At 37.7% G+C, this 15465-nt stretch overlaps 1 protein-coding gene across 1 annotated transcript in view; it reads right to left on the bottom strand.

The window, feature by feature from the left end:
- SNRNP48 (small nuclear ribonucleoprotein U11/U12 subunit 48) overlaps positions 1-15465 on the bottom strand; it is a 77739-nt gene that overhangs the window by 23622 nt on the left and 38652 nt on the right. Inside the window, exon 4 of the mRNA XM_033934735.1 lies at positions 12480-12557. Coding sequence (XP_033790626.1) covers positions 12480-12557 — 78 coding nt within the window. The remainder of the gene's footprint in view (positions 1-12479; positions 12558-15465) is intronic.

Genomic DNA, 15465 nt, shown 5'->3' with positions numbered 1-15465 from the left:
GTCAATAAATATGTGCCGCTAACTCCTCACTTTCCCCTCCTCCTGGTGGCTGGCAACCAGCATGGACGACTTCCGCAGCTGCCACCGGGAGGAATCAGCTACCTGCCTCACGGCAGGCCTGCCCTTGACCTGAAACACAAGCACCTACAGCCAGCACCCCCAAGTTAGGTTTAAATTTTATTATTATTTGAACTGGTTACCCAAGTAATCAAGCATAGACTTAGTGGTTAGAGCTACAGCCTTGGCACCTTGATGTTGTGGGTTCTAATCCTGCACTGCTCCTTGTGACCCTGGACAAATCACTTAATCCCCATTGCCCCAGGTACATTAGTTAGAGTGGGAGCCCACTGGGACAGTTAGGGAAAAATGCTTGAGTACCTGAATAATTTGTAATCCGCATCGAATTGTAGGATATGCAGAATATAAATTATTAAGAAAAAAATTAAATACCAATTAAATATTAAATAAGGTATATAGGAATGGGGTTTATGGTAGGTTTTCTTGAATTTAAAGAATGTAATTGATTAGGGGGAGAGGGGGATATATTCTGATATGGATTTTAACAGAATATTAAGTGTTGTATTGGAGTTTAAAATGCTATATAAATGCTGGGGGCGTAACTTGAACGCGCACGCGAATGGTCGGGAAACAAGAAGCTCTGTACCGACAGACTTTTGAAGTTTAATAAGTTACAAAAAAAATTTTTTCTTGCTGCAAAAGTATAAAATAAAGGCATTATGGCTTCGGGGAAACAGGCAAAGGCTGATTCGGCTTTCTCAACGACAGGGAGCGTAAAACGATCGACGGCAACCCCTTCAAAACTACCGTTGCTGAAGGAGAATGTGGTCGACAGTGATATTATGATCGAGCTATGAGAAATTAAAGAAATAGTATTAGATAACTCGAGGAAAATACAAGAGGTAAAAGAAGAAATTTCTACTCTAAATAAAAGAATGGAGATGGTTGAACTTAAAGCGGATCACCTGAAAAAAAGAATTGAAGTTACTGAAGCAGAAGTATTTCAATTTAAAATGGATCGGAAAAAGTTAGAAATACTTACACGGGATCTGGAGGACTGCTGTAACAGAGAAAGGCAAAGCAACTTACGGGTCTTAGGGCTACCGGAAGGGGTGGAGAAAAACAACTCAATTTCCTTTTTAGAAAATCTCCCTAAATTACTGCCACTTAAAATAAAGTTCCCCCTGGAAATTGAACGAGCACACAGGGTTCCCACAAAACGATCAGAGAAACAAGTGGGTCCACATCCCTTAATTTTTAAGCTTTTAAGATACCAACAGGATATAGAAATATTTTGGCTGGCAAAGGAGAATAAAAACTTAAAATACCAAGATGCACGCATACATATAGTGCCTGATTTTGCAAAAGCAACCGCTAATAAAAGGAAGAGATTTCTAGAATTGAGAACACAGCTGAGAAGCATGGGGGCTAAATACGGGTTAATATACCCGGCAATTATGAGGGTTACCTAGGGAAATAGAACATTACATTTCCAAGAACCAGAAAAGTTGCAAGAATTTTTACAACAAACTGAACAACCTATATTATCATAAGTCTTTTCTGGTTATATGCTAAGATACGAGTTATTTTTTAAGGTTCGTTTATTTTAAAGTTATTTTAAGTCAATGTGGATATGTCAATTCTGTTTAAGAAAGAAATACAGAATAGGGGAATTATTTATGTGGCTGTCTAACTTTTACTATTCGATCGGAAGAAGTGAACTGGTTAATTTTTTAAACACAATTTGAAGGTTTAACGGCTCTTGACACGAGAATTCAATTTGTAGAATGTCAGCTCCTGCAGAATATGACATTGATAAAAAGAATGAGGTCAGGCTTCTGTTTTGAAGCGTCAGCTTTCAGTGCTTATCAAGGAAGTATTTAAAGTCGTTCTCGGGATGGATGAAGGAGAGTTTCTCACTACAGAGGAATTTCCTGCAGGAGGGATGTTTAATAAGTAAAATGACAACAATGGATTACAACTGTTTAAGGTTAAGAAAGACACTGTGCTTGCTTGTAATTAGCAGCATTAAACAGTATACGCTATTTATTCGTAACAACAGAAAATGTCAGTATGGCATGAAGACAAGAACAGGAAACATCAGGTTGGAAACGCAATGAAGAATTTGCCCGGATACCCAATGATGGAAGGAAAATGGAAGCTGAAAATAGAATGGAAACATTACCATTATGACAGCTGAGAAGAGTGGTGTGAGTTATGGGGGTCATGTGTTCCTTATTGGAGCTGGAAGTGGATGCAGTTTTGAAATATATACATCTGCTCAATTTTTCCTCAACTTTCCAGACATCTAAGTCGGGCATGCTTTTCACCTGAGTTTCTGACAACGGAATACACCCTTCCATTTTTGCAGAATATGGTCCCTTAATTGGGAGTTTTCTTCGGACAGATGAGTTATTACATACGTCGGCAGTTTACACAGCAGTTCTGAAGGTGCATATTTAATTATGCCTGAAAGATTTTGGAATTACTAAGAATAGGAAGGATACTTTTCTTGTTAAGGAGATGCGACATCAACAGGTTTTACCAGTTTTGAATTACAATAACAGGAAAGGAAATCGTGATTTCATCTATATTTCCATTATTATTATTATATGTATGGATTTACTATGTTGATACATTGACTTTTTCTTTATTCAGTTAAAATGGTTTAAAATATAGAACTTGTTTAGATTCACAATATAAATTTGATGAGTAATTAAAATGGTGACAGATATAATAGATGCATTGAGATGATATTGAAATTCATAAGGAAAATATTAAAAAGATAGAGCTTGTAATATATATGAATTAATTAATTTTTAAGTTTATTTATTCATTTCTTTATATTCAGATTTATTTATTGAAATGTAAGTTATATTGAATAATTAACAAATTTGATTTTATTAAGTTATAAAAGGGGATATAATTATTAATATGATGAAAATATTTGTTATATTCATATTTTAGGGAAGATCAAATAGTCTAATGTTAGTTAATAGAAAGAAGAGAGGGTGAGTAAATTTATAAGAAATTTCAAAAAGATAAATGATATTTATATTATATTTTAGGTAAACGATATTATGGGTTTATTAAAGATTACTGAATAAATTTGTACAAGCATAGAGGAATAATATGATTAAATATGTGTTATTCAACTGAATAGGGGTTCGCTAAATATGATTTAATGTTAATATTTCTATGTACATTATTTGTTATATGTTATGAAATTAGTATATAAGGGTATAAAAAGAAACAATATTTTAGTGACTAAACACTTCTTATGTAATTTTTGAAAGGGGATAAGTCTCTAGATGAGTTACTATTATTGATTTAAGTGACTTATTTTTAAGCAAAGGTTTTAGTGATAGTCTGTCGGGGTTTTTTTTTTTTGCTTGATCTAAATGTGTGTTTCCAAGTTTTCACTTTTAATAATGATTTGGGGGGTAGGGTGGGAGAAAGGGTGGGGAGGGGAGGGTTGGGAGGGATAAAGTTTATATTCAATGGTTAAAAAATGGGAAAATGGTATATTGTCAGAAAATTCAAAATATGATTGAGTACTGGATTAGATTCAACTACTTTGAATATAGAATTTATAATGGAGATTAAAATCTTTTCATTAAACGTTAATGGCTTCAACCATCAAATTAAAAGGAAAAAAATGCTTACCTTTTTGAAACAACAAAATGCCGATGTATACTATATACAGGATCACTAATAAACAGATAGAGGAACCAGTTCAAAAAATACTTTCCACTTTCAACGGTGCTCAGAATCCAAGATGGAATGTAAGAACTCAGAGTGGGGGATTAACCCCTACCAGAACTCTTATGGTATCTATCATTGCACCATAACTGCTGTGAAAAGTTATTTTGAATCACTAAGTGAAATAAGTGATACTATGTAACTTGTACACTTTCAAATTGCTTATAAAGTATGGATAGTTCAAAGGTTAAGTAACTTAGCTGAAGATTGCTGCTAGCGTTAGTTTGGCTGGGTCCTGACACGTTTCGCCTTACTGGCTTCCTCAGAGAACCCGCAAACAATCTTGCATATTGTTATTTATCCTGGTTTGAAAACAGTAATTTTTCATTTCCTGTGACGTCACAGGAAATGAAAAATTACTGTTTTCAAACCAGGATAAATAACAATATGCAAGATTGTTTGCGGGTTCTCTGAGGAAGCCAGTAAGGCGAAACGCGTCAGGACCCAGCCAAACTAACGCTAGCAGCAATCTTCAGCTAAGTTACTTAACCTTTGAACTATCCATACTTTATAAGCAATTTGAAAGTGTACAAGTTACATAGTATCACTTATTTCACTTAGTGATTCAAAATAACTTTTCACAGCAGTTATGGTGCAATGATAGATACCATAAGAGTTCTGGTAGGGGTTAATCCCCCACTCTGAGTTCTTACATTCCATCTTGGATTCTGAGCACCGTTGAAAGTGGAAAGTATTTTTTGAACTGGTTCCTCTATCTGTTTATTAGTGATTCTGTTTTTGGAACTAGGCTTTTTTGACCTAACCCAGTCGTTTATATTACTATATACAGGACACACATTTATCTATGGCAGAGTCAAAAAAATTGGAAGGGGGTTGGGTGAAAGTGTTCTTTCGCCCCTGCGGTGGGGAAAAAAGCTGGGGTAGCTATTCTAATAAATAAGAAATGTACAGCTAATTTTCAATTAATTGAATCAGATCCCTTAGGAAGATGGATACATGTGGATATGAGCATGGGAAATAATACCCTGGCATTATTAAACGTGTATGCCCCCAATTCAAACCAAAATGAATTTTTCAACACACTGCAGCAATTGATACTCCCACTGGCTGCTTCTAAAATAGTAGTAGCTGGCGATTTTAACGCTGTTATGGATCCAGTGATGGATAAAAAACCTGAGCAAATGTATGAAATCATTAGGTTTAGATAATGTGGCTCTTAACATCAAGAAAACAAACATGATGCTCTTTCCATGGAAAGAAAATTCCACCCTCATTGCTCCTCTTACCATAAAAAATGTTCCACTACAAATAGTTAATAATACAAAAATTTTAGGGGTGATTTTTGATACTAAACTGAATTTCCATGATCACATTAGTAATACTGTTAAAACTACCTTCTATAGATTACGTAGGATTAGGTCTATTTCAAAATTTTTATGTCCAAGATCATTAAACATTCTTATTCACTCTTTAGTGATTTCTAAACTAGACTACTGTAATGCTCTTTTTAAAGGTATATCATTAACTGAACTCAAACGTCTACAAATTATCCAAAACGTTTCCATAAAACTCATCACCAAATCCAGAAAATTCGATCATGTTATACCCCTTTTAAAAAATGCACATTGGCTTCCAGTTATCCATCGGATAACATATAAACTTTGTTTGCTTATTTTCAAGTCTCTACTGTATAAGACTCCTGCATTCATATACAAATTATTAATACCATATCACCCAAGCAGAACCTTAAGATCTACTGAACAAAATTTACTGACCATTCCATCATTGAAGATTATAAACACCAGACGGCAGTTTATATTTTCGGTAACCGCGCCATAGACCTGGAACGCTCTTCCAATTTATTTACGAAATGAGCAAGATTTGGGAAAATTTAAAAGTAATTTAAAAACATTTCTTTTTAACGATGCTTTTAATACTTAATTCAATAATTTTTAGGCCAGTAATTTTATTAGTTTATACCTTAGTGTTAAAATGTTTTCCCTATTGTGTTTTTTCCTTTGTTTTGTTTTTCTTTAATCAACTGTATTTCAAAACCTTATCTTACATTACATTACATTACATTAGTGATTTCTATTCCGCTTGTGCCTTGCGGTTCTAAGCGGATTACATTAGAAGATGGCTGGTCATTTCCAGGCGATGACAATACAATTATTTGTATAACTTTACAAACTTTGCATACCTAACTTTACATAACTTTTCGTACATAACTTTACATAACTTTATGTGGAGTTACTTTGTGTTACTTTACATTATCCTTACCGTGCTTGCATAACTTGCATTAAGTTTACATAATTTATCTTACATAATTTATCTTACATAACTTTATCTTACCCTATGTAATGTAAATATGTATTAGCAATTTACCCAATGTTATTATTTATAGTCTGTATTGTTTGTTTCTTATTGAATATTTTTTACAATGTTCATCGCTTAGAATTTGATTAAGCGATTAATCAAGAAAAATAATAAACTTGAAACTTGATTTGAAAGATATATGGCGAATACTTCATTTTAATGATCGGGAATTTTCCTTTTGTTCACATGTTCATAAATCTTTTTCAAGAATTGATTATATCTTTGTCTCAAATCAAATAGTTCAGCAGGTGAAACAAGCCTCCATAGATCCAATCATTTTGTATGATCATGGTGGTGTATGGATTGAATTTAAATTTGCTGAACAAAAAAATAATAGATCTGTATGGAAATTTGATAATACATTGATTGCGGATGCAAAGTTCCTTGAAGAATTTCAATTAAAAATTAGTGAATTCTTTCAAGCTAATATATCGGAAGAAATCTCCATGGAAAGTTTATGGGATGCCTTTAAGGCTACCATTAGAAGTAATATTATTTCATATTCTGCATATATTAGAAAACATCTTAAAAAACAATTTTCTAATTTGGAAAAAGAAATTAAGAATCTAGAGTCTTAAATTGATCGATAAATGGGAGCAAAGTACTCTGCAAGCTTTATTAAAAGCAAAAGGTAAATATAATGAAATATCTTCAAAATTGGTAATGAAAGATTTGTTTTATCAGCAGACTGTATTATGGAAACTCAAATAAGGCGAGAAGACTATTGGCAAATTATCTTAAAGCAAAGAAAAGAAGAACAAAAATTATTGCAATTAAGGATGAGAAAGGTTTTACACATATTCAAATTGGAGATATTTTTTAAATCAATTTTTAAATTTTTATAAAGACTTATATTCTTCATAGCCTTATGACAATAGGGAAAAGGATGGATTAGAATTTTTGAAATTAATTAATGGACCAAAAATTCCTGAACATATTAAAAGAAGTTTAGAGGAGCCTATATCATTAAAAGAATTAGAAACAGCATTGAAGTCTCTTAGAGTTGGATCCGCTCCATGTGGTGATGGTTTCATGGTAGAATTTTATAAATCATTTCAAATTACCCTATCACCTCATTTATTAAATTTGTATCAGACTCAACTAACTAAGGGTTGCATTACAGGTACTATGGCAGAATCATTAACTATAGTTTTGCCAAAGCCAAATAAAGATCCCACTTTGGTTTCAAATTACAGGCCTATCTCACTAATCAATGTTGATGGAAAACTTTTGGCTAAGACACTGGCTTTACGCTTAGCTAAAGCTCTCCCTTTTATTATTGATATGCACCAAACTGGGTTTGTTGCTAAGAGACATTCATCTAATAACACCAGATTGGCTTTTCATATGTTGAATTTAACAAAAGCCATGAATGATCCGGCTTTTTCTGTGTCCTTGGATGCAGAGAAGGCCTTTGATCAGGTGGAATTCATGTATCAATCTATGGAATGGTTTGGCATAGGTTCAGGATTTATACAAATGATTCAAACATTGTATAGCTCCCCTGCTGCTAGATTATATATTAATAATAAATTTTCAGAACATTTTAGTTTGCAGAGGGGGGTTAGACAAGGCTGTCCCCTATCTCCTTTACTTTTTGATATTGTTTTGGAACCCTCGTTATTAGCTATTCAGCAAGTAAAGGAAATACAGGGTATTCCTTATTCAGATCGGGAATATAAAGTCTCTGCATATGCAGATGATATACTGCTTCATTTGAGAAATCCAGAAACAACCATTCCATGCTTACTTGAATTGATTGAGAAGTTTGGAAAATTTTCAGGTTATAAGATAAATTGGAATAAATTAGAAGTTCTTCCACTAAACGTACATTGTACAAAAGGTTTGTTTGATTAATTTCCTTTTGTATGGAAGGAGGATGGATTAAAATATTTAGGAATTTGGATAAAAAATACGCTGGAAGACACAATGAAGGTGAATGAAAAATCTTTATTACAGAAGGTAACAGAAATGTGCGAGCAATGGAATCCTTTACATCTTTCTTGGTGGGGGAGAGTCCAAATGATTAAAATGATGATATTGCCTGTGGTTTGTTATCAAATGGGTATGTTACCAGTTTTTTTTAAGGGGTCCTTTTATAAAAAGTTAAACAGTATTCTTACAAAATTTGTTTGGCTAGTTAAAACTCCTAGAATCGCTTTAGTATCTTTACAAAAATCAATTGCAGAGGGTGGGGTAAATTTTCCCAGTTTTTATAGGTATCATCAAGCCTATATTTTGTGCCAGGGTATGTATTGGGTCCTCCCAGAGCTCATTGATAATACCCCAGATTGGTTATGGTGACTCGTGTTTCCTCTGCGTTTATGTCATGTTCTCAGTACCAGAATGCCTAGACTGTATAAAGAAAACAGAATATTAATGGATACATGGAAAACCTTACGATATGTCAGTAATTTAACACCTGTTCCAATACTTAAATCAACAAATCAGACTATATGGCTGAACTCCAAGATTCAAATTGGCGGATATAAGGTTATCTGGAATCATTGGATGATTGCAGGGATACTATTTTGGACAATGTTATTTCTAATGGTAAACTGCTTGATTTTCCACAGTTGCAACAGAAATATGGCCTCAATAAATCGCAAAGTTTTAGATGGATGCAACTGAAGCAGGCCATTCAGGCGGGGTTCCCTGAATGGAAAACTCTTAACAATCAATATAGTTTGGAGTTCTTATGCTTTCAGGTGGACTTCCTGGGGCACCAGGCCGCACAGTGGTATAAATTGATAAAAGGATTAGTTAAAAAGAAGCCTAAAAGAAGTCTAAAACTGGTCTTAGAGATATTTGGAGCATTGAGATTAAGCATCAAATTACTGCGTCTCAATGGCCACAAATTTGGTCCTGGAGGATGAGATCTACAGTGTCTGCAGCTATGAGACAAACTTGGTTTTTTCTCCTACATAGAGCTTTTTGGACCCCAGTTAGATTACAAAAGTTGAATAACTCTAAGTCTAATAGATGCTGGCATTGTAATCTTGAAATAGGGACTCTAGATCATTTATTATTCTATTGTCCCCTTATATTGGCCTTTTGGAAATCAATTTGGGGTCAAATAAATTGTTTACTGGAGAATCCTGTGGCATTATCGTATGATACTATTTTATTTGGTATGTCAATGAGAACACAGAGCCAAATTTCATCAAAAAACAACAGACTTTTATTGATTATGACAGGGGTCACCATACAACATATCACAAGTAATTGGAAAAATTGGAGCAGACTCAATTAGTTTTTGGTGGAATTCGTTGTGTCACATTTATAAAATGGAAAGAATAATTGCGATACAAAAAGGGAATTATAATAAATTTAAAGAGATTTGGGGCCATTGACAAATTATTGCAATGAATAGATACCATTTTTCCATTATAAGAACAAATGCAAATAAGGGATGGGGAGGGTTCTGCATTCCATTAAATGATTAGTTCATTAGAAACGAAAATATATATATTTAATTGCATATGTTAATGGAGGGAAGGAGGGAAGGGATTAAATCTAATGTATTAATGAAAAATGATAGAAATTCAAGTGATGTATTCCATTATAAATGTAAATTATTTATATACTTTATGTAAGATGTAAAATGAATAAAGAATTTTAAAAAAGCGCTATAAATGCTGTTACACTTATTGTAAGATTTTTAAAAAAAAAATAAAGAATTGGGGAAAAAAAGAAAAAAATTAAAGATAATAAGAAAACCCCCATTTTTGTGCCTTTTATTGGCCCAAAAATCTGTTTATATTCGAGTATATATGGTAGATATCTATATGAAGTGAATGTGAATCTCTTCATGAAAAAGAGGTTAATAAAATACCAATAAAAAATTTAAAAGGAGAGAGAAATTCAGATTTAGATGATTTATTTTCTTTCCTTAAGTCCTACCAAACCAATCCATATGTCTGTGTTTATGCTCCCCTACCAGCAGATGTAAACAGAGCAACCATTTTTCTATCATCATCCTACATAGGGTCCTATGCAGACTTCTTACCACTCCAGTATTACCCATACCAAATAACAAAAATTAATTATCTCATGAGTGTGTGTGTGCGCCAGGGGGCAGGAGAGACAGTTTCCTATTCACATGGCCAACTGCTTCTTCCTAACTGGAAGCTTAAAACAAACAAACAAACAAAAAAATGGTAATCTAACCATGGGAATTATAAACAGATGAAGGAAGCTAATTATTTCAGAGGAGCACGCTATGTAGATAGGCAAGCAATAACCATATGAATTCTGAATTAGCCTGGTTGAACTCAAGAAAAAAAAAATAGCAGGCAAGTGTAATTTTTAAAAATCCATTCAGACTCCTAGGATGTACTCAAGCAGCCCCTTAGAGTGGGTTGGAAAATGACAGGCCCTGCAGATGGCCTTCTATGTGGCCTATACTGCTAGACTATAATGCTTGAAAATATAACAAAAGTCATACTGAGACACTCCAACACCCTCTGATAGTGGTCAGTCTGGGTCACAAGGTGTAGAGAGAGCTCATTTGACAGCAAAATTCTAGACTTTAAAAGAACTAACAAGGAATTGTTGTCTGGATGGGAACATCTGGAAGAAGCAGAAAAGCAGGGGGCAAAACTGAATGGAGCTATTATATTGTATGGAAAGTATGGAAAGTTAAGCCAGTAGATAGAGCAGTGGATACGTAAAGGTAAGAGGAAAAGAAAGCTGCTTTGGTTCTCAAAGTAATAGCTAAGAAGTTAAGGAAAAAGAGGTTAGCTTTCATAAACTACAAAAAAGATTGCAGAAAGAGAAGACTGACAAAAATATCTGTAAAAGTTAAGAGAGGCTAGTCAAGTAAACATACAAATAGAAAAAAAAATAGCTGACAGTAAAATGGGGGAATAAGACATTTTTTAGATATGTTAGTGATAAGAAGAAGTGCAAAATGGCATTGTGAGACTCAAAAGTAAAGGGGAGGAAATGTAGAAGCTGATATAGATAAGGCTGAATTGCATAACAAATATTTCTGTTCTGTGTTAACAGCTCAAGCACCAGGAACAGGACTACAGAAGACAAACACAAATAAGAATGGAGGTGTGGTAGACTCTGAACGATTTTCAGAGAACTGTGTTTGTGACGAGCTAGCTAAACTAAAGTTGGACTAAAGCACAGGGGCCAGATGGTGTACATCTGAGGACACTGAAGGAAAAACTTAGGAAAGTTCTGATGGCTCCACTGGCTGACTTTCTCTAGAGTCAGGAGTGGTACCAGAGGACTAGAGAACAGCAAATGTTGTCCCTTTCCACAAAAGTGGAAGTAAGAAAGAGGTAGGGAACTTAAGGCTGGTAAGTGACTTTGTGGTAACTAAATCAATGAAAATGCTTTAGAACAGAAAATAGTGACGTTTCTGGAATCCAATAAATTACAGGTCCCAAGGCAACATGGATTCACTAGAAGCAGGTCTTGTTAGAGAAATCTGATCAATTTGACTGGGTAACTAGAGAATTGGATAGAGGGAGAATGCATTTAGATTTTAGCAAAGCCTTTGATACTGTATCACACAAGCGTCTAATAAATAAACTACAGAGCCCTCGGTATGGGAACCAAAATGACAGACTGGGTCAGGAACTGGTTGAGTAGAAGGCATCAGAGGGAACTGGGATGAACTGGGAGGGGCTTAAGGTGGCCCTGATTGGCTTAGGGTCTTAGGCCCCTCCTAAGATTCACTAGTAGGGGGAAGGGCCACCATTTTGAAGAGGCGGCCCTATCGGAAGGAAGAAGAGGGCATCCTTCCTGCCGATGTTTCACCCAAAGGTACAGGGGGTGTTGGGAAGTCAGAAGGGGGGTGGGGAGATGTCAGAAAGGTGCGAGTGTTGGAGATTGTGTGGGGCCCTCCTTAGAGGGGAGCTGGGGGGATTGGTGGGTGGGAGGGATCTCCTTGCCAGTTCAGTTGATAACAGCTCAGCTGATCAGTGATTCCCCTGCAGCGATTAGCTAATGGAAGGCCCTGGCATGATTCTCTAACAGGTACCACTGATTGATTGACATGCGATTGGCGGCCACTTTTAAGGCAGCAGCTGACTTCAGCGCAGGTTAGAGAATCCGGGGGTAGATACATAAGCTATTTGAAAATTGCCTGCCATCCGTGCCACTGGTTCTTTGAGTCTGTGCTGCTCAGTTCCTATTGTATATTCCGACTATAAATGTCCTTTGCTGCTACCACCAAAGCTGCCACCTGTGGCAACTGCCCAGTCTAATGGTGAAGCTGGCCCTACATATGAAAATTTTTCAACCTGTACATTTATATAAAGCCCTCCTGCACTGCTATTAATTATGTACAAGATATGGAAGTTTCACAGCTACTAATACTAGATAAGATAATGGATTGCACTTACTCTCTTCAAAAGCAGATCCTCTCTCGTGTGAAGCTCTCTCCCTGGCTTGTTTGATTATTTGAGTCTGCAAAGCTTGATCTACAAAAAAAAATAAAAGACAACCATCATTTAGTAACAGCAATAGCTGTAATAGGACACCTGTGCTTCCCTTGCAGGACCTACACTGACCAGCAGTACCACATTCTACTACTAGAGCACTAGAGCTGTGGAGAACACAGAGAAAATTCCAAAGCTGAGTTTTCGGTGGGAATGTCAGTGTTCCTTTGTCTTTGTTCAACTAATTTGATGTGCTTACTTTTCAGTTGTAACAGTACGGGTGTGCTTTTCCCTTGGACAAAGGAAAGAAAGAAAAAGCACAGTTACTTACCGTAACAGGTGTTATCCAGGGACAGCAGGCATATATTCTCACATGTGGGTGACGTCATCTACGGAGCCCCAGCGCGGACAGCTTTTCAAGCAAACTTGATTGAAGTTTCAAGTTTGCTATGCTGCACCACGCATGTGCATGCCTTCTTGCCCACTAGAGGGCGCATCCCCACCTCGTGGTCCTCAGTTCAGTTTTTTTCCGCGGAGCCAGAAGCCCTGTGGAATTTGTGCTCTTCTAATTTGCCTTCTGACACCGCGGCTGAGTGGTTTTTTCTCGGTCGCTGTGCTTAATTTGTGTTTTTATTTTGTTCGTGTTTCTTTTTTCGTCAAAAAAAAAAAAAATAACCTTTTTCATTCGGCTCCGGGGGCTCCCGGTAGCCGCGGCCGCGGGACCTCGTTCGTTCCCGGACGGTTTTTGGGCCCATGTCCCGTCCCTTGATGGGCTTTAAAAAGTGCACCCGGTGCGATCGGCTGCTTTCCATCACTTTTCAGCCGAGAGCTCTCCGCCGCCGTCGCGCTCGGATGGCGGAGCTCTTCGCTGTCGACCCCGAGGCGGGGAAGGCCTCGACGTCGGCCTCGGCTTCGGCCCCGGCCTTGACCTCGGCCTCGACTCCCTCGACCTCGCCCCGACAGCCTGCTTCGTCGAAGCCGGCGTCCTCGACCCCGAAGTAAGTCCTCACTTCCTTCTTCTCTTCCAGCCTCGAAGAAGCAATCCTCGGGCTCATCGACAGGGGCGGGTGGGTCGTCCTCGGCCCCGCCCCGAGCGTCGAAGTCGGGTGCCCCGCGGGAATACTCGAGACCGAGGTCGCCCTCGAGGGAGCACCCGCCGGCCCAGGATCTGCCGACTATGATGGGGGTTCCCGTCTTTCAAGACTTGCTCCGTGCGCTCATTGCCTCGGAACTGTCCGGTGCCCTCGCGCACCTCCAGCCGTCTTCGGCCTCGTCGGGCTGTCCGCGCTGGGGCTCCGTAGATGACGTCACCCACATGTGAGAATATCATGCCTGCTTGTCCTGGGATAACAAGCAGTTCCATAGTTGCAGAACAGACGGGCTTGAATTCTGAAAAGCTGCAGCATGAACTTTTAAAGCCATTATTTCAATTTCACTGAAATTAATTTAGAGACTCTGACCTTACAAGTTGCTAAAATATTTGCAAAGACATTCTGGACTCAAACAATTTGAAAGAAAAAAAGACTTTATCTTAAACCACTTTACTTTAAATCACTTCATTTGAATTAGGCTTCTGAACTTTAATTATGCTTTTGCATAATTCAATAGGCTTATTATGATATTGTGTTAGCAACTGTATTTTCTTTATCATTGTCCTCATGCATTGTTCTCAGAAAATATTTTGTTTATCCTGTATTTTAAATTTTATTTCATATTACTGTCTTCCATGTATGGTGGTAGATTCTAAGCTGTCACACATTGCCACAGTATGGTTTAATTGGGTTTAACTGCTGATATCATCAGTCTTTTTAATGATTTTAATTTAAATTTGAGAAATGAGTTTTGCAACACACACAGAAAAAGAAAAATTATATCTGGTGTGCATTTACTGAGTGCATTATCTGCACATGGGTTACATTTCCATATAGCACAGTTACTTACCGTAACAGGTGTTATCCAGGGACAGCAGGCAGATATTCTTAACGCATGGGTGACGTCACCGACGGAGCCCCGGTACGGACTTTTTAACTAGAAAGTTCTAGTTGGCCGCACCGCGCATGCGTGAGTGCCTTCCCGCCCGACGGAGGAGAGCGTGGTCCCCAGTTAGGATAAGCCAGCTAAGAAGCCAACCCGGGGAGGAGGGTGGGACGTAAGAATATCTGCCTGCTGTCCCTGGATAACACCTGTTACGGTAAGTAACTGTGCTTTATCCCAGGACAAGCAGGCAGCATATTCTTAACGCATGGGTGACCTCCAAGCTAACAGAGAGGGAGGAGGGATGGTTGGCCATTAGGAAAATAAATTTTGCAACACAGATTGGCCGAAGTGTCCATCCCGTCTGGAGAAGGCATCCAGACAGTAGTGAGTAGTGAACGTGTGAACTGAGGACCAAGTGGCAGCCTTGCAGATTTCCTCGATGGGCGTGGAACGGAGGAAAGCCACAGAAGCAGCCATAGCTCTGACCCTGTGGGCCGTGACAGCACCTTCCAGTGAGAGACCGGCCCGAGCATAACAGAACGCAATACAGGCGGCAAGCCAGTTGGAAAGCGTCCGTTTAGAGACAGGACAACCTAGACGGTTAGGATCGAAGGTCAGAAAGAGCTGAGGGGACGAGCGGTGAGCCCTGGTACGGTCAAGGTAGAATGCAAGGGCACGCTTACAATCCAGCGTGTGCAATGCCTGTTCCCCAGGATGAGAATGGGGTTTAGGGAAAAAGACAGGCAACACAATGGACTGATTGAGGTGAAAAGCCGAGACCACCTTGGTAAGGAATTTAGGATGGGTACGCAGAACCACCTTGTCATGGTGAAAAATAGTGAACGGTGGATCGGCGACCAGTGCATGAATCTCACTAACCCTCCTGGCAGAGGTGACGGCAATGAGGAAAAGCATCTTCCATGTTAGAAGTTTGAGCGAAGTTGTGGCAAGAGGCTCAAAAGGAGGTTTCATG

This window comes from Geotrypetes seraphini, chromosome 2 (genome assembly GCF_902459505.1).
Source record: "Geotrypetes seraphini chromosome 2, aGeoSer1.1, whole genome shotgun sequence".
In the NCBI taxonomy this organism is placed as follows: Eukaryota; Metazoa; Chordata; class Amphibia; order Gymnophiona; family Dermophiidae; genus Geotrypetes; species Geotrypetes seraphini.
Note: the sequence above shows the minus strand (reverse complement) of the source record. Positions and strands in the feature narration are given on the sequence as shown.